The sequence below is a fragment of the Sciurus vulgaris genome (genome assembly GCF_902686455.1).
Source record: "Sciurus vulgaris genome assembly, chromosome: 3".
In the NCBI taxonomy this organism is placed as follows: domain Eukaryota; kingdom Metazoa; phylum Chordata; class Mammalia; order Rodentia; family Sciuridae; genus Sciurus; species Sciurus vulgaris.
The window spans coordinates 24,872,369-24,895,022 of record NC_136463.1 but is presented as its reverse complement, the minus strand read 5'-3'; the positions used below and the strand labels follow the sequence as shown (position 1 = coordinate 24,895,022).

At 39.2% G+C, this 22,654-nt stretch overlaps 1 protein-coding gene across 1 annotated transcript; it reads left to right on the top strand.

Moving 5' to 3' along the window:
- Positions 1-425: 425 nt before the first annotated feature.
- On the top strand, positions 426-22,068 carry MRPL45 (mitochondrial ribosomal protein L45). The gene is made up of 8 exons (XM_079134751.1): positions 426-558; positions 1,660-1,837; positions 2,255-2,372; positions 6,135-6,233; positions 18,911-18,959; positions 20,336-20,485; positions 21,167-21,340; positions 21,636-22,068. The coding sequence occupies exons 1-8, from the start codon at positions 493-495 to the stop codon at positions 21,720-21,722; spliced, it is 921 nt and encodes a 306-aa protein (XP_078990877.1). The 5' UTR covers positions 426-492; the 3' UTR covers positions 21,723-22,068.
- The last annotated feature ends 586 nt before the right edge of the window (positions 22,069-22,654 follow it).

Below are 22,654 nucleotides of genomic sequence, written 5' to 3'. Positions count from 1 at the left end.
CATATTGAGGTCAGATCCAGATCCAGAAATTATTCATTTTCGCCCTTTCTGGGATCCAGGCACCTTTAATGTACTCCCAGCTTTGAAGGTAAATACTTGTCTCCTCAGAGCTCTCTGACTTCAGAGGGAACACCTTTTTTATTTTTTTTACCCAACGTAAGTAAGGTGCAGCAATGTGTCAAACACATTAGAATGCAGAAACCCCAAGCTGCTGGACATCTTCGTGCGCAGGCGCAGCTGGCGCTCAAGCGGTCTTCGGTCGGCGCGTGACAGTCGTGCGTTTCGCACTACCCGCAACTGCGCACGCGCGCGGCCGTACGCGACCCTCCCCACCCCCCGCGAGCACGTGCGCGTCCGCGCGGCTCACATTTCGTCAGAGGGCGCGCGCCCTGGAAAATTCCACTCCCGAGCTAGCTCCGCCCTCTGCGCCTTCTCTCCTACCTCACACTTTTCTCGCTGAGCCCCCATCCCGGCTGCCTTTGCGTGAACAAAATGGCAGCTCCCGTGCCTCGGGGGTTGTCTTGCTTATCCAAAGCTTTGGGATGGTGGTCTCGGCAGGTGGGTAGGGACAGGACGGATAGGACGCTAGGGATTGAAGGAGGATAGGATAGAGGGGGATACTTTTTGTGCAGTTGTTCTTGGTGCCGCTGGGCGTTGCGAGCCAGATCAAGGTTGGGGAAAAGTTTGAGGTGGACGAGATCTCTTTAGGTGACTCGGTAACCTGCTAGGGAGATCCTGCACGGGTCCGTAAGGTCAAGTGAATTGCGGGAATTAGGTCCCTTTAGTTTGGATTGGGTCTGTCTGGCGGGACGTGTTAAAGGGAAAAGAAGTGGCGCCCTGGCTGTGTGGGCCCGCTTTTTTTAGATTCTTATGCATAGCCTAGATTGAATAGTTGCTGGAAAGGTGACCTGTATTCCCGGCGACTCCGGAGGCTGAGCCTGGAGGATCCCAAGTTTCGAGACGAGCTCCAGAAATTTAGGGAAGCCCAAAGGAACTTACGGAGACCCTGTCTCAAAGTAAAAAAGGCCTGGAGATGTGATTTGGTAAAGCGACCCTGGGTTCAATCCAATACAAAAAAAAAAAAAAAAAGTAGCTGGAAAGGAGGGAGTCCTTTATTGTCACTGCACCTTCCTGAGCAAATCTCATAATCAGAGTGAGCAGGTCATCTGGCCTTTAAAAGAGTTTATAGTTCATTTGGGAGCTAGAATGACAGAATAAAGTTTCTGGTGAGATTCCTGGTAGAGTGAGCAAATGTAATCTGTGTAAATGTGGAGAAGGTGTCAAGAAGAGAACTTTGCTTATATTTCAATTATAGCGTTCCACTCATGTGGGTATTGGGTTGATATTAAAGTTCCTCATCAGACTGAAAGTTCTTTGAAAGTGGATACTTTGCTTTAATCAACTTTGCATCTGATAGTATTATGGAATGTACTAGAGGAAAGCCTTCAGTAAACAAATGTTGAGTAATGTTAATAAAAGTTGCTAACTGGAGTCTGATAAGAGATGTCCCTAGGTATTAAGGCACTAATGCATTTTCTCCATTATAATTGTTTTATAATTGTTCTGAAACAGTCTTTGGATATAACTTTTCTTTAAGGATTTTTCAGTATAGATTTTTCTCCAGGTTACCTATATTCTAATCTGTCCCTTACATTTCAGTCAGTCCTGGTGACTCAGTCTACAGCTGTAGTTCCAGTAAGAACTAAAAAACGTTTCACACCCCCTACTTATGAACCCAAATTCAAAACAGAAAAGGAGTTTCTAGAACATGCCCGGAAAGCAGGATTGGTTATTCCCCCAGAACGTTTGGAACGTCCCATACATCTGGCCTGTACAGGTGAGGTGCAATATTTCTGGGACCCTGACCCAATCCCCTACTATCAGAGATCTTCTGGAACTTGGAATGACTTGAACTAACATTGATACATTAAATTAACCAGTAAATCAATTCATTCTCAATAATGATTTATTTTATACACATTATATTTCACAAAATGATTTTTGATCTTGTTTTCACGGTATTTCTAGAAAGCAAATGTGAAATTTCTACATTTGGTAGAAATAGAAACAGGCTCTAACAGAAAACTAGTTATTATTTTTTTTTTTTTTTCTGGTATAACATGGTTCCTTGTATGTGGAAGTCTATTTTGATTGGTTTACTTTGTATCCACACTCCTTGCCAATTTTATATGACCAGAAGATGACTTTTTATGATTCTTTTAACACTTTCTTAGTTTTCTTGTCTCCTTTACAGCTGGTATCTTTGATGCTTATGTTCCTCCTGAGGGTGATGCTCGAATGTCATCTCTTTCAAAGGAAGGACTGAAGCAGAGAACTGAGCGATTGAAGAAAAATGCAGCCTCACAATTGTCGTAGGTGTCGGAGACAATTATGGGTCAATATTCAAATAGAAATTTCTTTCTTTCTTTCTTTCTTTCTTTCTTTTTTTTTTGTGGTGCTGGGGATTTGAACCCAGGGACTTGTGCTTAGCAAGGCAAGCACTCTACCAACTGAGCTATATCCCCAACCCAGAAATTTCTTACTTTACTTTATCCCAGAGATGCCTTTTGGGTTAATTGGGTTGAGTAAAACTCTTTTAATAATTTGGCAGGATTGTCTTCCTCTGTTATAGAGTTTGTATTTAATGCAGAATAATGTGGCATTCTGAGTCTTAAGATCTCAGCCTTTCATCACATCATGTAAGGCGTTGATTTCGGAATATGTGAACCCTTTTGTGATCACATATTTAACATTTTTAAATAGAAATAAAGGCAGCGTATTTATTTAAGAAGTACCTTAAAGAGTAAAAACTTCAAAGAGTAAGAAAAGTCAAAGAAGGGTCAAAAACATCTGTTGCAGGGAACTAATTGGGACTTAAGGAGCAGGATCTTGAATTTCTTTCTTAGTTGAAAGGACAAAATCACTTAGTATTTGTCACTCTGAATCTAAATTATAGGTGCTTTGGGATTATGTATAGGTTTATGAGTACAAGTACATTAAGTCAGTGTTAGATTTTCACGTGGCGGTGATAAACACAGATCTTATCATGTCACCTTCTCTGCTTCAAACTCTTGTGGTTCCCCATTAAAAAATCCAGATTTCTTCAGTGATTGGCAAGACTTTTATAATCTGACCCTCGCCTCCTCACTCTCTTTTGTGTATGTGTGTGTTGCTGGGGATTGAACCCAGGGCCTTGTGCATGCGAGGCAAGCACTCTACCAACTGAGCAAAACCCCAGCCCTCCTTGCTTTCTTTTCTATCATCTTTTGCCCCTTGTTCCATTTTTCTCATCCTAAATTTCAGCATTTCTGAACTTATTGCCAATTCCTTAGAGTTCTATGTTGTGCCTCTATCTTTGCACATTTTCTTTCTTTTACCTGAACACCACCCCCTGGAAACAATTCATTCCTTAAGACCCATTTCAAGCGTAGTATCTGCTGTTAGGCCTTCCCTAACTCTTTTTAGTGCTGCCTTTGCTTTAATTGTAACTGCACACACACTTACACTAAATTCTTCTAATAACTGTACTGCTAATATTTGTCTCTTGAACTATGGAGTCCCTGATTATGATAATGAACAAAACACACGTGATTTTTCCATTAAGTTACTATGCTAGGAAGGCAAACAGTCACTAGAAATACTGGTTACATACAATTAAATAATTATAGATAAGCTGAATTATGAGTGCTGTGGGAGCATATGACAGGGAAAGATGACAATCTGGCAGATCAGGGAAGGCTTCCCTGAGGAAATGACATTTTAAAGTTGGGACCTAAAGGATTCTTTGGAGTTAACTGGATGGAGGAGGGTAGCTGGGAATGGCATTCTAGGGAGACAGAACAGTACAAGCAAGGCTCTGTAGTGGAAAAAAAAGTATTTAAAGGGTATTGGTTTTTGCCAAATGCCACTCCATCCCCACCCCATAATGTGGATTGAACCCAGGGATACTACCACTGAGCTTCATCCCTAACCTTTTATTTTATTTTTTTACATTTTTAAATTTTGAGGCAGGTTCTCCCTAGTTGTCCAGTCTAGCTTCAAACTTGATACTCTGCCTCAGCCTCCCAAGTAGCAGGGATTATAGACATGTACCACCAACTGTCAAATGCTTTTTCTGTGTCTATTGAGGTGATAGTATGATACTTGTTTTTATTCTGTCCATATAGTATATTACATTAATTAATGTTCAAATGTCAAGCCAACCTTGCTTCCTGGAATATATTCCACTGGATGATTTTCCTTATTCTTTGAATATAGTAACACATTGGGTTCCCTATTTATATTATTGTCCCTGAAAATGCTGTTGACTTATGAATCATATATTACTTTATGACTTTTTTGTTTCCTACATAATTTTTTTTCCTGAAAAAGTTGTTTTTATTTTGCTCATTTGCTGAACTTATGTAAATCTCCTCTCATTGCATTTTCAACATTAAGTGTTTTATTAATTTCATCCTCTTCAAGAAATCCCTCCTGGAGCCTATCTATTTCAGTCTGGGTTGGTTGCTCTTTAGGCCCCACTGTACATCTTGGGATCTACTTAAGTCATCAGCCTAATATTCCTTTTATTTCTCCTGTGTTGTAGTCCTGTTTCTTGAATCCTTGTCTTTCCCTTTCATGTTTTGTTTTTTTTTTTTTTTTTTGGTTTTGGTTTGGTTTTTTTCACTTTTTTGAGATGGGATCTCTGTTTCCCAGACTGGCCTTGAATTCACCATTCCTTTGCCTCAGCTTCCTGAGTTGCTGGGATTATAGACACATACTACTGCTCCTGGCTAGTGGTTCATTTTTTACTTTGTTGACATATTCTCCAGCAGCTTCCTAAGAAACAGTATATTGGGTGCTGGGATTGTTGCTTAGTGGTGCACTGCTTGCCTAGCACATGTGAGATACTGGGTTCGATCCTCAGCACCACATAAAAATAAATAAAGATACTGTGTCAATCTACAATTAGAATATTTTTTAAAAAGAGAAACAATGCATAGTTAATAAATGAGGTCTTGCAACTATAAAAAATAAATCTTTCTGGACGTGGTGGTGTATGCCTATAATCCCAGCAACTCAGGAGGCTGAGACAGGAGGATTGCAAATTCAAAGCCAGCCTCACCAACTTAGCAAGGCTCTAAGCAACTTACTGAGACCCTGTCTCAATAAAAAGGACTGTAAGGGATGTGGCTTATTGATTAAGTGCCCCTCTGTTCAATCCCCAGTACTCAAAGAAAAAATAAATCATTCTTTTACTCTCCCACTTTATTTATAATTTTCTCAGATATAAAATTCTGGGCTAGATATATATTTTTTCTCAATTAAAAGTACTGTTCTGGAGCTGGGGGTGTAGCTCAGTGTATAGCACTTGCCTAACGTGTGAAGCCCTGGGTTCTCCCAACTACTGGGGGAATTAAAAATACTGCTTCACTTCGCATGCTAGTGCACACCTATAAACCTAGTGACTCAGGAGGCTGAGGCAGGAGGATTGCAAGTTTGAGGCCAGCAACTTAGCAAGATCCTATCTTAAAAAATAAAAGGGCTGTGTAGCTCTGTGGTAGAGCATCCCTGGGTTCAATCGCCAGTACAAAAAGTACCGCTCCATTCTGACTCTTGAAGCTTTGTATGAACCTATTTGATCATCTGTCCTTTCTTCTTTCATTCTTTCTTCCTTTCTTCCTTTCCCTCCCTCCCTCCCTCCCACTTTCTTCCTTCCTTCTTACCTTCTTACCATTCTACCTTCCTTTCCTTGGGATTGAACCAGGGACTCATCTTCTAGTTTCTGGCTTGTTCTTTTTTTTTTTTTTTTTTTTTTTTTAATATATTTATTTATTTTATTTTTTCATGTGGTGCTGAGGATTGAATCCAGTGCCTCACATGTGCAAGGCAAGCACTCTACCACTGAGCTCTGGCTTGTTCTTTATTTCTTAATGCTCATAGGATAATTTTTTTTCAATCCCAGAATTCTAAAATCTCACATTGAGAAGCCTTGAATGATTGATTTGAGAATTTGAGGGTTGAATTTACAGGAATTGACACATTCAAAAATTAATTATTGAATGAGCAGACACTAATGGAGGTTAATGTAAGCTAGGAGTTATGGGAATTGTGTGAAGCCTTCTTTATAATGATTCTCATGCTTAATTTTACAGAATCCGGAAGATAAAAGAATTTGATGCTAATTTTAAAACAAAGGACTTCCCTGAAAAAGCTAAGGATATTTTCATTGAAGCTCACCTTTGTCTAAACAAGTAAGTGAACTCCCTATCTTGTACATGTTTGTTCTCAGTAGCTATTATTCTAGGCAGTTTTTTAGTACATATTTTTTTCCTTTTCCTCCAGATGAAAGTTCTAGAGTGAGGGGCTGGGGTTGTGGCTCATTTGGTAGAGTGCTTGCCTAGCATGTGTGAGGCACTGGGTTTGATTCTTGGCACAATAAATAAATAAGTAAATAAATAGATAATAAAGATCCATTGACAACTAAAAATAAAATGAGTTCTAGAGTAAGACAACTTGCAATGTGGAAAGTAATTAGTGACTCGAGCAATGTTTTGCTTCTCTTCCTGTTTCTACAAGTTTTTACCACTTGGTCTGTCTCAGTTTCACCTGCAAGTGTTGGGACTTCTGAAATGACTTCTGTTTTCACCCCATCTGATTCCTTAAATCATCTTGATCCTTTTTGTTCATTTGTCTTATGTATGTACATTTTCTTTCCTTAGTTATTTTGAATTAGTTTCTTTCGAAAATTTAAAACTTTTTAAATTTTATTCAACCAAGGATATTTTAACTCCTTCCTTCCTTCCTTCCTTCCTTCCTTCCTTCCTTCCTTCCCTCCCTCCCTCCCTCTCTCCCTCCCTCCCTCCTTCCCTCCTTCCCTCCTTCCCTCCTTCTCTCCTTCTCACAGAGTCTTGCTAAGTTGCCCAGGCAGACCTCAAACTTGTAGTCCCTCTTACCATACCATAGCCTTCCAAGTAGCTGGAATTACAGGTATAGACCATCATGCCTGCCAGAACACTTTTTTATTTTATTTTATCTTTGGTACCAGGGATTGAACTCAAAGGCAATCACTTAATCAGTGAGCCACATCCCCAACATTGTTTTGTATTTTATTTAGAGACAGGGTCTCACTGAGTTGCTTAGGGCTTCACTAAGTTGCTGAGGCTGGCTTTGAACTCAGAATCCTCCTGAGCCACTGGGATTATAGGTGTCTGCCACCGTACCCAGGAAGCACTTTAATTTTAATCACTTTCTTATCCCCCTTCCATGTTATTGTGGTCTAATTTTTTAGTTCTGTTTCCTTTTTATTTACTTTCATTTTTTTGTTTACTTCCCCTGCCCAAACCTGAAAGAATGCCTTCCTTCCTTCTTTCATAATTTCTATGAGCATTTTGAAGATGTAATCTTTTGGATATTGCTGTTTCTATTGGAAAATTAGCTATTTTTTCTAGTTGTTTCTCTGAAGCTAGTTTCTTTTTATCTGCTTTTAAGATTGTTTTCTCTCCCTTGGGTATTAAGCAGTTTACTGTGATGTACTTACAGTTGTGTATGTGTGTAATTTTTTTTTTTTTAAGACACATTTTGATTCATTGTACACAAATGGGGTACAACTTTTAATTTCTATGGTTGTACACAATGTAGATTCACACCATTTATGTAATCATACATATATATAGGGTAATACTGTTTCATTCTACTGTTTTTCCCTCCCCACCCCCTCCCACCCCTTTTTCCTCTACACCATTCAAAGTTAGTTCTTTCATTCTTCTCTTCCCCCCATAATCCCCCCTCGTTATATATTGTCATGCACTTATCAGAGAAAACATTCGGCCTTTGGTTTTTTGGGCTTGTCCTATTTCACTTAGTATGATATTTTCCAACTTCATCCATTTACCAGCAAATGCCATAATTTTATTCTTCTTTATGGCTGAGTAATATTCCATTGTGTATATATACCACAGTTTCTTTATCCATTCTTCAGTTGAAGGACATCTAGGTTGGTTCCACAATCTAGCTATTGTGAATTGAGCTGCTATGAACATTGATGTGGCTGCATCACTGTAGTATGCTGATTTTAAGTCCTTTGGGTATAAACCGAGGAGTGGGTTAGCTGGGTCATATGGTGGGTCCATTCCAGGTTTTCTGAGGGATCTCCATACTGCTTTCCAGAGTGACTGCACCAATTTGCAACTCCACCAGCAATGTACGAGTGTGCCTTTTTCCCCACATCCACGCCAACATTTATTATTGCTTGCGTTCTTGATAATAGCCATTGTAATTGGAATTAGATGAAATCTTAGAGTGGTTTTAATTTGCATTTCTCTAGTTACTAGGGATGATGAGCACTTTTTCATATATTTGTTGATCACACCTGTATGTCTTCTTCTGTGAAATGTCTCCCTGTTTCCTTAGCCCATTTATTGATTGGGTTCTTTGTATTTTGGGTGTAAAGTTTTTTAAGTTCTTTATAAACTTTGGAGATGAGTGCTCTGTCTGAAGTGTGTGTGGAAAAGATTTTCTCCCACTCTATAGGCTCTCTTTTCACATTATTGTTCCCTGTGCTGAGAAAAAACTTTTTAGTTTGAATCTGCCCCATTTATTGATTCTTGCTTTTATTTCTTACGCTCTGGGGCTCTTGTTAAGGAAGTCTTGTCCTAAGCCAATGTGATGAAGATTTGGACCTACATTTTCCTCTATTTGGTGAAGAAGGGTCTCAGGTCTAATTCCTAGATCCTTGATCCATTTGGAGTTGAGTTTTGTACAGGGTGAGAGATAGGGGTTTAATTTCATTTTACTGCATGTGGATTTCCAGTTTTCCCAGCACCATTTGTTGAAGAGGCTATCTTTTCTCCATTGTAAGTTTTTGGCACCTTTATTTAGTATGAGGTTACTGTACTTATGTGGGTATGTCTTTATGTCTTCTACCCTGTACCATTGATCTACCTGTCTATTTTGGTGTCAGTACCATGCTGTTTTTGTTACTCTTGCTCTATAGTGGAGTTTAAAGTCTGGTATAGTGATACCTCCTGCATCATTCTTCCTGCCCAGGATTGCTTTGGCTCTTCTGGGTCCTTTGTTCTTCCGGACGAATTCCATGATTGCTTTTTCTGTTTCTATGAGAAATGTCATAGGGATTTTAATTGGAATTGTGTTAAATCTGTATAGCGCCTTTGGAAGTATGGCCATTTTGATAATATTAATTCTGCCTATCCAAGAACATGGGAGATCTTTTCATCTTCTAAGGTCTTCCTCAGTTTCTTTCTTCAGTGTTTTGTAGTTTTCATTGTAGAGATCTTTCACCTCTTTGGTTAGATTGATTCCCATATATTTTATTTTTTTTTGAGGCTATTGCAAATGGAGTTGTTTTCCTCATTTCCCTTTCAGATGTTTCATCACTTACGTATAAAAATGCTTTAGATTTATGCGTGTTGATTTTATATCCTGCTATTTTGCTGAATTCATTTATAAGGTCTAGAAATTTTCTGGAGGAGTTTTTGAATCCTCTAAATAGAGAATCATGTTATTAGTAAATAATGATGGCTTGAGTTCCTCTTTTCCTATTCATATCCCTTTAGTTTCTTTAGTCTGTCTAATTGCTCTGGCTAGTATTTCAAGTACAATGTTGAATAGAAGTGGTGAAAGAGTGCTCCCTGTCTTATTCCCGTTTTTAAAGGGAATGCTTTCAGTTTTTCTCCATTAAGAATGATGTTGGCCATGGGCTTAGCATAAATAGCCTTTACAATGTTCAGGTGTGTTCCTAGTATCCCTATTTTTTTCTAGTGTTTTAAGCATGAAGGAGTGTTGTATTTTGTTGAATGCTTTTTCTGTGTCAGTTGAAATAACCATATGATTCTTATCCTTAAGTCTATTGACATGATGGATTACGTTTATTGATTTACGGATTTTGAACCAACCTTGCATTCCCGGGATGAACCCCACTTGATTGTGGCGCACTATCTTGTTAATGTGTTTTTGGATATGATTTGCCAGTATTTTGTTAAGGATCTTTGAGTCTATATTCATCAAGGATATTGGTCTAAAATTTTCTTTCCTTGATGTGTCTTTGCCTGGTTTGGGTATGAGGGTGGTATTAGCTTCATAGAATGAGTTTGGTAGGGTTCCCTCCTTTTCTATTTCCTGGAATACTTTTAGAAGTTTTGGAATGAGTTCTTTGAAGGTTTTGTAGAACTCAGTGAGAATCCGTCTGGTCCTGGGCTTTTCTTGGTTGGTAGGCTTTTGATGGCTTCTTCTATTTCATTGCTTGATATTGATCTGTTTAAATTGCCTATGTCCTCCTGGTTCAGTTTGGGAGGATCATATGTCTCTAGAAATTTGTTGACATCTTCGGTATTTTCTATTTTGTTGGAATATAGATTTTCAGAGTTATGTATTTGGTGTCTGTTGTGATGTTTCCTTTTTCATCATGAATTTTAGTAATTTGAGTTTTCACTCTTTTTCTCTTTGTTAGTGTGGCTGAGGGTTTGTCTATTTTGTTTTTCAAAGAACCAACTTTTTTTGTCATTTTTTTGAATTATTTCTTTTGTTTCAGTTTCATTGATTTCAGCTCTGATTGTAATTATTTCCCGTCTTCTACTACTTTTGGTGTTGTTCTGTTCTTTTACTAGGGCTTTGAGCTGTAATGTTAGGTCATTTAGTTGTTGACTTTTTATTCTTTTCCTGAATGCGCTCCATACGATGAATTTTCCTCTTAGTACTGCTTTCATGGTGTCCCAAAGATTTTGATATGTTGTGCCATTCTTCTCATTTACCTATAAGGATTTTCTTTATCTACTCCCTGATGTTTTCTGTTATCCATGCTTCATTCATTAACATATTATTTAGTCTCCAGGTGTTGGAGTAATTTCTGTTTTTTATTTTGTCATTGATTTCTAATTTCATTCCATTATTATCTGATAGAACACAAGGCAGTATCTCTATTTTTTTGCATTTACTAAGGGCTGCTTTGTGGCATAACATATGGTCTGTTTTCGAGAAGGTTCCATGTGCTGCTGAGAAGAAAGTGAATTCGCTTGTTGATGGATGTATATGTTCTGTATATGTCTGTTAAGTCTAAGTTATTGATTGTGTTATTGAGTTCTATAGTTTCTTTGTTTAGTTTTTGTTTGGAAGATCTATCCAGTGGTGACAGCGGTGTGTTAAAGTCACTCAGAATTATTGCATTGTGGTCTATTTGATTCCTGGAATTGAGAAGGATTTGTTTGATGTACATGGATGCACTGTTGTTTGAGGCATAAATATTTACGATCATCATGTCTTCCTGATATATGGTTCCCTTAAGCAGTATGAAATGTCCTTTATCCCTTCTGACTAACTTTGGCTTGAAGTCTCCTTTATCTGAAATAGGGATGGAAACCCCCACTTTTTTACTGAGTCCGTATGTGTGGTAGGTTTTTTCCCATCCTTTCACCTTTAGTCTGTGGATGTCTTTTTCTATGAAATGAGTCTCTCTTTTTTTTTTTTTGTGGTACTGGGGATCGAACTCAGGGCCTTGTGCTTGCAAGGCAAGCACTCTACCAGCTGAGCTGTCTCCCTAGCCACTGAGATGAGTCTCTTGAAGGCAGCATATTGTTGGGTCTTTCTTTTTAATCTATTCTGCCAGTCTGTGTCTTCTGATTGATGAGTTTAGGCCTTTAACATTCAGGGTTATTATTGAGATATGATTTGTATTACCAGTCATTTGGGCTTATTTTTGGTTTTTAACTTGACTTGGTTTCTCCTTTTTTTTTTTTTTTTTTTTTTTTTTTTCGGTACTAGGGATTGAACTCAGGGCCTTGTGCTTGCAAGGCAAGCACTCTACCAGCTGAGCTATCTCCCCAGCCCCTGGTTTCTCCTTTAAATGGATTTTCCTTTAAGGTAGTTCCTCCCTTTGCTGACCTACATTGTTGTTTTTCATTTCCTCCTCATGGAATATTTTGTTCAGAATATTCTGTGGCCCAGGCTTTCTATTTGTAAATTCTTTTAACTTTTGTTTATCATGGAAGGATTTTATTTTGTCTTCAAATCTGAAGGTTAGTTTTGCTGGGTATAGAATTCTTGTTTGGCAACCATGTATTTTCAGAGCTTGAAATATGTTGGTCCAGGCCCTTCTAGCTTTTAGAGTCTGGGTTGAGAAATCTGCTGATATCTGTATTGGTTTCCCCCTATATATAATCTGATGCTTTTCTCTCACAGCCTTCAAAATCCTATCTTTATTTTGTATGTTAGGCATTTTCATTATAATGTGCCTTGGTGTGGATCTGTTGTGATTTTGTGCATTTGGTTTTCTGTAAGCCTCTTGTAAATTGATTTTCCATTTTATTCTTCAGGCTTAAGAAATTTTCTGATATTATTTCATTGAATAGGTTGTTCATTCCTTTGGTTTGTATCTTTGTGCCTTCCTCAATCCCAATAGTTCTTAAATTTGGTCTTTTCATGATGTCCCATAGTTCTTGGAGATTCTGTTCATGATTTCTTACCATCTTCTCTGTTTGGGCAACTTTATTTTCAAGATTAAATATTTTGTCTTCATTGTCTGAGGTTCTGTCTTCCGAGTAGTCTAGTCTGTTGGTGATGCTTTCCATTGAGTCTTTTATTTGGTTTATTTCCTTCATTTCAAGGATTTCCATTTGGTTTTTTTTGGAGAATCTCTATCTTTTTGTTGAAATGATCTTTTGCTTTCTGCAGTTGCTCTTTCAGCTGCTTATGGTGTGATCATTCATTGCCTGCATTTGCTCTCTTATCTCATCCTTTGCTTCACAAATCATTTTAATCATGTATAATCTGAAGTCCTTTTCTGACATTTCTTCTATCATACTGTCACTGGATTCTATTAATATAGAATCTACATTTGTTTGGATCATTTTCTTCCCTTGTTTTTTCATGTTGTTCATGTATCTTCCCCTCTAGCAGTACAGATCTGGGGTATTGCAGTTCCCTCCCATAGGCTTATAGCAACCCTATAGGTTTCCAAAATCTTTTCTTTAAGGGGGGAGATCAATATTAGCAGTGCCCTGTTCAGACAGTGTGCAACCTGAAACCAAATAGCTCCTATGAGGACATTAACAATATTGTCATAATAAACAGAATGAGTTCAATTATTATTTTCAGTATAACAAATAGATTTGCGATAAGGTCTACAGTTTCTTTCTTTCTTTCTTTCTTTTTTTTTTTTTTTTTTTCCCCCGTGGTGCTGGGGATTAAACTCAGGGCCTTGTGCTTGCAAGGCAAGCACTCTACTGACTGAGCTATCTCCCCAGCCCAGGTCTACAGTTTCTAATGGAGGACAGAGAGGATGCAGAGGGGTGTAGGATGTAACTGTTAATGGAATAAGAAAAGAATATATAGAAGTTCTAGATCATAGTCAAAAGAAGTTGGTTGTTAGCATGGGCAAAGGGAGAAAGAGACTCTGAGGGAAGAGGTAAACTAAAGGAAAAGAGAGCAAGAAAAGTAAAGAAATAAAAACTTAAAATTTTTGAATAAGGAGAAAAAAGAAAATCTACACTATAACAGACAGTCATGTAGTATTCAAACCTCCCAGTCTTCAGTAGCCTGATGCATGAGAGGTACCTGACAATGAGCTTCCAGTCTCTAGCAGGAGTCTCAGGATGGAATTTGCCCCACCTAAAGATGGGAGATACAACTTCCAGGATTATTTAAGATGGCTGCTCTGGCTTCCAAATGTGTTGGCAAATAGGGGTTGCAGCATGTGGTGTGGGCAGAATTGACTGGAGGTCCTGGAGGTGGGGTGTGGTCAGGCTGGTTGCGGGATCCTAGAGGCAGGGTGCAATCAGTCAGTCTGGGGGTCCTGGTGGTAGGGCGCAGTCAGTTGATGTGAGGGTGCAGAAGCAGGGAGTGATCGGTCGGGGCTGAGGGATCTGGAGATGGGGCTCAGTCAGTCCGGCCAGGGGTCCTACAAGTCCTGGCTGTTGTCTCAAAATGGCGGCAGCCACGTGTAGCCAAACCTGCAGGTACTGCAGTGGTGGACTTCCAGGCAACAGCACCCAGCTGGTACTCCACTGGCGGTCTGTGGTCAGTCTGTGTATCTTTATTCTGGTGTATATTCCTATTGGTTTTTAAATATTGGGGTGCTTTGTCAGTGTTGGAAGATTCTCAGATTATCCCTGCAAAGTTGCTTTTGCTCTACTTTTCATCTCCTTGTGTGATTTTGAATAGACATATGTTTGAGCTTTTTGCTATATGCTAAATGTGTTTTACAAGGCTCTTTTTCATATTTTTCCAGTCACTTTTTCTACTTTTACATCTTAAGCCAGATTATTTCCTGGTCTATCTTTCTGTCCTCTTTTTACTTGTATTTAATTTGCTGTTAAACTTAGCTTGATTTTTCTTTTCCACTTGATTTTCTTTTAAAATCAATGCCCAGTTTCTTTGCTAAAATTTTCCATCCTATCATCTAACTTATTTTATTTTGTTTGATTTTTTTTTTTTTTTTTTTTTTTAAGAGGCAGGGTCTTGATGTGTTGCCCAAGCTAGCCTTGAATTCCTGGATTCAAATGATCCTTCTGCTTCAGCCACTCCCTGTGCTCCCTGCCCCAGGTAGCTAGGATTATAGATGCACACCTCTCTTGTTACCTAACATCTTTTCTTTCTCTCACTCTTTTTTGTTACTGGGGATTGAACCCAGGGGTGCTCTGCCACTAATCTACATTCCCAGCCCTTTTTTTATTTTTAATTTTGAGACAGAGTTTTGCTAAGTTGTTTAGGGCCTCAACCTCCAAAACTTCTGGAATTATAGGCATGTGCCACTGTGCCTGACCCTAATTTCTTTTCTTCTCTTTTCTTTCTTTTTTTTTTTCAAGAATGAAAGGAGTAGGTTTTTTTTCAAGTGAGAAGAGAAGACACAAAAAGAGACAAAACTCCCACAGAGCAAGAGGGGACCTAATAGCAGGTTGCTCCTAAATTCTTAAACATATTAATTACATTTATTTATACATCTCTGGTAATTACACAATCTGTATCTGCTATAGATTAAACAAGTGTTTTCAGTTGTGTGATTTTGATTTGTTTTTGTCTTTTGTATGCCTGCATTTTTCTAAAAAATAGTTTTTTGTATTTTGGTACTGGGGAGTGAGTCCAGGGCCTTGTGCATGCTAAGTACATGCTCTAAACCTGATCTGTATACCCAGCCCTTTTAAATTTTTAAATTTTGAGTTAGGGTTTTGCTCTGTTTCCCATGTTGACCTTGAACTTGGGACCCTCCAGCGTTAACCTCCTCAGTAGCTGGACTTATAGACCTGTACCACCTTACTCAGCCTTTTTTTTGTTGTTGTTGGATGAACCTTTATTTATTTTTATGTTGTGCTGAGAATTGAACCCAGTGCCTCACACATGCTAGGCAAATACTCTATCACTGAGCCACAATCCCAGCCCACTCAGCCCTATTTTTTAGAATCAGAAGATATGCCGGGTACTGTGGTGCACACCTATAATCCCAGCTACTTGGGAGACTGAGGCAGGAGGATCACTGGGGCTCAGGAGTTCTAGACCAGCTTGGACAACATGTATAGCAAAACCCTGTCTCCTAAAAGAAGATGAATAAAAATCAAAGCTATAATTTAAAAAACTATACCTTTAGCTGGGTGTGGTGGCACATACTTATAATTCCATGACTCAGGAGGCTGAGGCAGTAGATCACAAGTTTGAGGGCAGTTTCAGCAACTTAGCAAGGCCCAAAGCAACTTAATGAGACCCTGTATCAAAATAAAAAACAAAAAGGGCTATGGATGTGGCTCAGTAGTTATAAACGCCCCTGGGTTCAATCTATTTGTCTATCTTTGTATTTGTAGTAAAATATACATAATATAAAATTTACCATTTTAACCATGTCAGTGTATATAGTTCAGTGATTGTTGCACCACCATTATCATTATTCATTTCTAGAATTTGCTCATCATCCCAAACAGAAACCTTATGGTCATTAGGCAAAAATTACCCATTTTCCCTTCTCTCCAGCCCTTGTTAACCTCCATTCTGTTTTTTCTCTATGAATTTGCCTATTCAAAGGCTGTTCTGTGAATAATTGTGTCCCTCCTAAAGTTTATATGTTGAATTCTTAACCCCCAAGGTAATGGTATTAGCTTTGGATCCTTAGGGAAGTGATCAAATTATGAAAACAGAGCACTTATGAATGGAATTAAGGCCTTTATAAAAGAGACCTGAGAGGACTTATTTGACCTTTTTGCCCTTTGAGGAGGATTTAGCAAGGAGGCACTATGTATGTGGAATGGGTCTGCACCAGACATTGAATTTGCCAGTACCCTGAACTTGGACTTTCCAGTTTCCAAACTTGAGGAATAAATGTTGTTTATAAGCCCCCCAGTTTCTGGTCTTTTTGTTATAGCATCTCAGATGTGCTAAGACATTTAGGTACCTGACATTGGTAAAATCTTATGGTATTTGTTCTTTTGTAACTGGCTTATTTCACTTAGCATGTCTTCAGAGTTCATCCATATTATAGCATGCGTCAGGCTCTCTAGTCACTGAGACTACAGGTACGCACCCATGCTACAGGTGTTAAACCCAGAGCCTTACCCTGCTAAACACATACTTGACCACTCCTTTTTAATGTGGGCATTTGCAACTCTGAGTTTTCTTCTTAGTATTACTTTTGCTGCATCCCATAGATTTTGGTATGTTGTATTTTTTATTTGTCTCAGGGTATTTTATGATATCCCTTGTCTTCTTTGACCCATCAGTTGTTTAAGAGTGGGCTATTTATTTCTGGATTACTTAATCATCCTTTGTGCTATTATAGTATCAGGTTACATTCTTTCCATTTTGATTTTTGGATCCCTCTTTCTTGCATCTGGGGATTTTCCTTTTTTTCCTATAAATTAGACTTGCCTGTTTAATAATACGTGTGTAGGTGATCCCTGACTTACAATGACTCAACTTAGGATTTTTTTTTTTTTAACTTCATGATGGTGTGAAGATAATTCACATTATTCAAAGCCTTACTTTGAATTTTGAGTTTTGATCTTTCCTGGGTCATCAGTATGCAGTATGATTCTATCTTGTGATGATGGGCAGCTGCGGGGGAAGCATCCATTCAATACTCTGTAGTATACTGTGTTTCCAAGCTACAAGATTTGTTAGGTGTATTAAGTGTGCCTTTGGCTTTAAGTATTTTCAGTTTATGATGGGTTTATCAGGACATGATCTAATCCTAAGTGAAGAATTAGCCCCTCTGCACGCACACGCATGTGTGTGTGTATCATATTTTATCTAACGTTTCTAGATGTTTGTAGTGGGAGTGGTTTCATATTAGCTCAGTCTATTATGTTGCAGAAATGGATATCTTTTATTTTTCAGTGTAAGGTCTGTTCTAAAATTAAGTGACCTCAAGCCAGGCATGATGGTGTGTCTACAGTCTTAACTACTTGGGAGTCTGAGCAGGAAAATCCCAATTTCAAGGCTAGCTCGTGCAACAGAGGCAAGATACAAGACCTTTCCTCAAAATAAATTAAAAAATAAAATAAAATAAAATAAAATGAGACTAAGAGAGCTCAGAGAAAATGAAATTTATTCCTCCTGAAAACTTCTAAGGTAGAATAGTAAATAGGAAGAGTTCATCAGAGGTGCCAGTCATGGTAGTTGTCACGGCAGTTGTCACCACGACTCAATTTAGTTGAGTCCTATGGTGGGAGAAAGGACCTCTGGAATAGAGGTGGAAGAGAAGCAGATAGATGTGTTAGAACTAATCTCTTACCCAGTCTGGGATTAGGAAACAAGATTTTTCAAAGGGGATAAAGAGTTGAACTTCTTACAAATATTAAAGTTTGGCAGAAATGTCTTATGTGTACCTGAAAGAACCTAGCTTGTGGTCATAGGTTTATTTGAGATTCCTCAGTTAGGAATCTATCTGCAGAAGGTGGGGCTTGCTGTTTGTTTTCTTTATTTTTTTATTTTTGTGGTATTTAGGATTGAACCCAGGGACTCTCTACCACTGAGTTACATCCCTAGCCCTTTTGTTATCTTGAGACAGGGTCTTGCTAAGTTTCTGAGGATCTTGTTGAGTTTCTCAGACTGACCTTGAACTTGTGATCCTTCTGCCCTAGCCTTCCAAGTCTCTGGGATTACTAATGTGCACCACCACACCTGGAGGGGATGGTTATTTTTTGAGTAGGTTCAAAAATGAGAGTGTAAGATACAAGGCCAATCCCTTTGGTATTGATGTTGTGTGCGAGGTAAAAAGAGAAAAATTTCTTTTTTTCTGTTTGTGGTACTGGGACTTGATCCCAGGGGTGCTCTACCACTGTGCTACATCCTCACTCCTTTTTTTTTTTTTTTTTTTTTTTTTTAAATATTTTCTTAGTTGTAGATGGACACGATACCTTTATTTTATTTATATATTTTTATGTGGTACTGAAGATTGAACCCAGTACCTCACACATTCTAGGCGAGTGCTCTACCTCTGAGCCACAGCTCCAGCCTCCTCACCCCTTCTTAAACTTTTTCTTTTTTTGAGAAAGGGTATTGCTAAGTTGCTATCCTCCTGCCTCAGCCTCCTGAATCACTGGGATAACAGGTATGCACCACTGTGTCCAGCTTAAGATGAGCTGTTGTTTATTATGTAGCTTGGACTTTGTTGTTCTTACCAGCTTAGAGCAAAAATCAGTTCCCATGTCCCAGGATGGGACCTTACCCATCTAAAGTATGTAAAGTATTTCAGGGAAATTTCTTTCTGCTCTAGAGATTCAAACATAATTTTACTGTGCTATTAGATCTCAAAATTTTCTGGCAAATTACATTATTGTTCATCTTTGTATTCCTAGAATTTAGCATATCATCTGGCTTACAATAGATGTCCAGAAAAATGTAAAAATGAATTGTTTTTCACTTTCAGGTCCGTATTCAACTATAACACAAGGCATCGTAAGAGCAGGTGTCAGTGATATATCTCTTTCTTTCCTAGCTCAGACCATGACCGGCTTCATACCTTGGTAACTGAACACTGTTTTCCGGTAGGTTTTCATCCTTCTTAGAACTGCAGAGTACCTGAAGGGCAGAGCATGGATATCACCTCTGGGTTTTCTTATAAAGGATCAGTTTTTTGTTTTTCTTTTCAATTTATTCATTGTTTTGGTACCAGGAATTGAACCCAGGGGTGCTTAACCACTTCATTGGCACATCCCCACCCCTTTTTTATTGAGACAGAGCCTCGGTGAGTTGCTGAGGCTGGCTTTGAATTTGCAGTCCTCCTGCGACAGCCTCCTAAGCTGCTGAGATTACAGGCATGCTCCGCCTCACCTGGCATGAGGATCAGATTTGAAAGTGTAGAAAAGTTTAAGGCACAAGCTTAAATTCTTTTATTTTTAGCTAAATGATAATGACTTGGTACAGAGTCTGGGAAGGTCCACAGCAAATGAGGAAAGGCAGAGTTCCTCAGCAGATAACACTGAAACCACAGGGTATAGATCCTTAGGTCACAGTAGGCTGTGTGAAGCCACACTTTCACATGTCTTCACTGCAGCAAAGCATTTAAGAAGGGTTCACAGGGCTTATTTGGTAATGGGTCTTAGGTGCTCTTGGGGGCTTTCAAGAATAGGAGCTTTGAGATTCAGTTAGAGGTTCAAGAATAAGAACTTCATTTTCGTCAGGCCCAGTAGTGTACATCTGTAATTCCAGCAGCTTGGGAGGTTCAAGTAGGAGGATCCAAAGTTCTAGGTCAACCTCAGCAACTTAGTGAGGTTCTAAGCAACTCAGTGAGACCCTGTCTCTAAATTAAAAAATAGGGCTGGGGGTATGGCTCAGTGGCCGAGTGCCCCTGAGTTCAATACCTGGTACCAGGAAAAAAAAAAAAAAAAGAATTTCAATTTCTACAAATTCAAATGCAGTTTCTATCTGTAGAACTTCAGTTTCTATCAGTCTCCCCAAGGACAAATAGAGCTAATCTTAGTTTTAGTCTTAAGCTAGTCTTAGTCTTAAGCTAGTCTTAGTCTTAAGCTAGTCTTAGTTGAGCCCATAGGTCCTGGTGCAGTTCCCTGGTGAGCGCTGAGGAGAAACATGCAGGCCACAGAAGTACATGCAGTAATTAATAGATTATGCAAGTGAATGAGAGGAAATATGGCTCATTGGGTATGCTGGCATGGTGCAGAATGCAGTTTTCACTGAAAGGGTCCTTAAGGTAGGTAGGTCTCAGGGTAGGTGATTTAGATGAAAAGAAAGTCATGGTGAGTTTGAGCAGGAGCTTAATCATGACTTGGGGTAAAAAAGGCACAAGAGAGCACTTGGTGGGAAACATTGCCTGTGGGCTGTAGTATTGCAGGAAGTGAGAGCAAGTGTGGCATCCTTGTAGGGAGGGGAAAAACCAGTTGAACTTGTTCTTCTCTGTCCTTAGGACATGGTCTGGGACACCAAGTATAAGACTATCCGCTGGTGCTTCGTGGAATCTTTGGAGCCAGCCCAGGTGGTGCAAGTTCGCTGCTCAAGTATGGTGAACCAGAGCAACGTGTATGGTCAGGTCACTGTACGCATGCACACGCGACAGGTAGAGTCACCAGTGTGCTTTCCTCCCAGTTTCTCTTCACTCTCAGGTTGGGAACCTGCCTCCGAAGTACTTAGCTCAGTACCAAGTACTTAGTTCAGGACTTAAGGTTTTTGGTTTTGTTTTGTTTTTTTTTCTGTAATGCTGGGGGTGGAACCCAGGGTCTCATGTATGCTAAGCAGGGGCTCTACCACTGAGCTGCATGCCCAGCTGAAGTACTGTAAGTTCTAGGGAAAGGTTCGCCATGGTCTTCTTATTGTTGTTGCCCCTTCCAACTGCTAAATGTTAGCCCTACTAAGACATGGTATAAGGACATTCTCTCCCACCCTTCCCAGTGTTAACTCCATTCTGTCCTTCCCCATCAAAGAATCTTTAAGAATAAAGTGTCAGCAGTTGATTTGTCAGTCTTAGATTCAGAATTCTGAGATTTAAAAAAATTTTTTGAATATGTAAAAATTCTTGTTAAGATTATTTCAAGGGACGGGTATTGTGGCTCAGTGATAGAGAACTTGCATAGCATGTATGAGGCACTGGGTTTGATTCTCAGCACCACATAAAAATAAATAAATAAAATAAAGGTATTGTGTCCATCTACAACTAAAAAAAATTTTTTTAAATAATATTTCAAAAATGATTATATGGCAAAAAAACAAAAATCGGTCAGATTTACTTTCATCCTTACAGACTCTAGCGATTTATGATCGGTTTGGGCGATTGATGTATGGACAAGAAGATGTGCCTAAGGATGTCTTGGAGTATATTGTGTTTGAAAAACACCTGGTGAACCCCTATGGGAGCTGGAGAATGCATGGCAAGATCGTTCCCCCATGGGCGCCCCCTAAGCAGCCCATCCTTAAGGTAAGGAAGCTTGCACAATTTAAGAAACCTGAGACAGGGGCTGGGAGTATAGCTCAGTACTTGCCAACCATGTACAAGGCCCTGGGTTTGATCCTCAGCACCACAAAGAAAAAAGAGAACTCAGTCAATAGTTGGGCATCCTAAGTCCTCTTGGGCTCCACCTTAGGAGAGAGGGAAAGATGCAACAGCAGGGAAGAGGAACTCTTTGTTGTAGGGTGAGTAGAGGTAGGGATGAAGACCTTCTGGGTAAGCCATGGTGTTGGCTGGTAGGTAACTCAGCCTACTATTCTTTCAGACGGTGATGATTCCTGGCCCCCAGGTGGAACCATGGGAAAACTGTGAAGAGGCACAAGAAGAGGCCCATAAGTCTCAGCTAGCCTAATGGCAATTTAGGCTTGGAAGTTGTGAAGTCATCCATCCAACTCCATCAGACCACCTGTTTCCTCTTGTCCGGCTTGGATGTTTTCAGCAGACTCACTCTCACAACCATGTCTGATGGCTGGGCCCAGGGGTTGGCCAGTATGCACAGCCATGGACCCTTTTCTTTTTAAAACCAGATGTCTAGCTTCTGAGGCTAGATGAAAGGCAGTATGTTTCAGTGAACAAACATCTGATACATTTTTTTTTTTCCACAGCAGAGACTGTGGGAGCAAACAGGCAACATTCTTTTGTAATCACTGGGCAGGGATCAGAGTTTGAAATAAAATGCTATCAGAGTGTTGGACAAATTTTGGTGTTGTGCTTTGAGTGGTGACACACACCTGTAAACCCAGCAACTTGGGAGGCAAGAAGATTGCAAGTTTAAAGCCAACCTGGGCAACTTAGCAAGACCCTGTCTCAAAACTAAAAATAATGAAAAGGATTGGGGATGTACCTCAATGGTAAAGTACCCCTGGGTTCAGGTTTTGTTTTTGTTTTTGTTTGGTGGATTCTGTACATTTCCCCCAGTTGAGATGGGGAACAGGCCAACCTTCAAGTGGCAGAAGTGGAAGACAAACCTAGTTGTGAGTGATCCGACTTCTGGGAAATCCAGACTTGGGAGAATAATTAGTATTTATAAAATAGGGTATCAGGGCTGGGGCTGTAGCTCAGAGGCAGAGCACTTGTCTGGCCTGTGTGAGAAACTGGGTTTGATCCTTAGCACCACATAGAAATAAATAAAGTCATACTGTGCATCTATAACTACAAAAAATAAAATTTTAATTAAAAATAAAATATCACTTAAGAAGGTCTTTTTCTCATACAATGACTTACTGAATTAGCATTTGTAGTTCATAGAAGAATATAAATCTAAAGAAATAATTAATCCCTCAG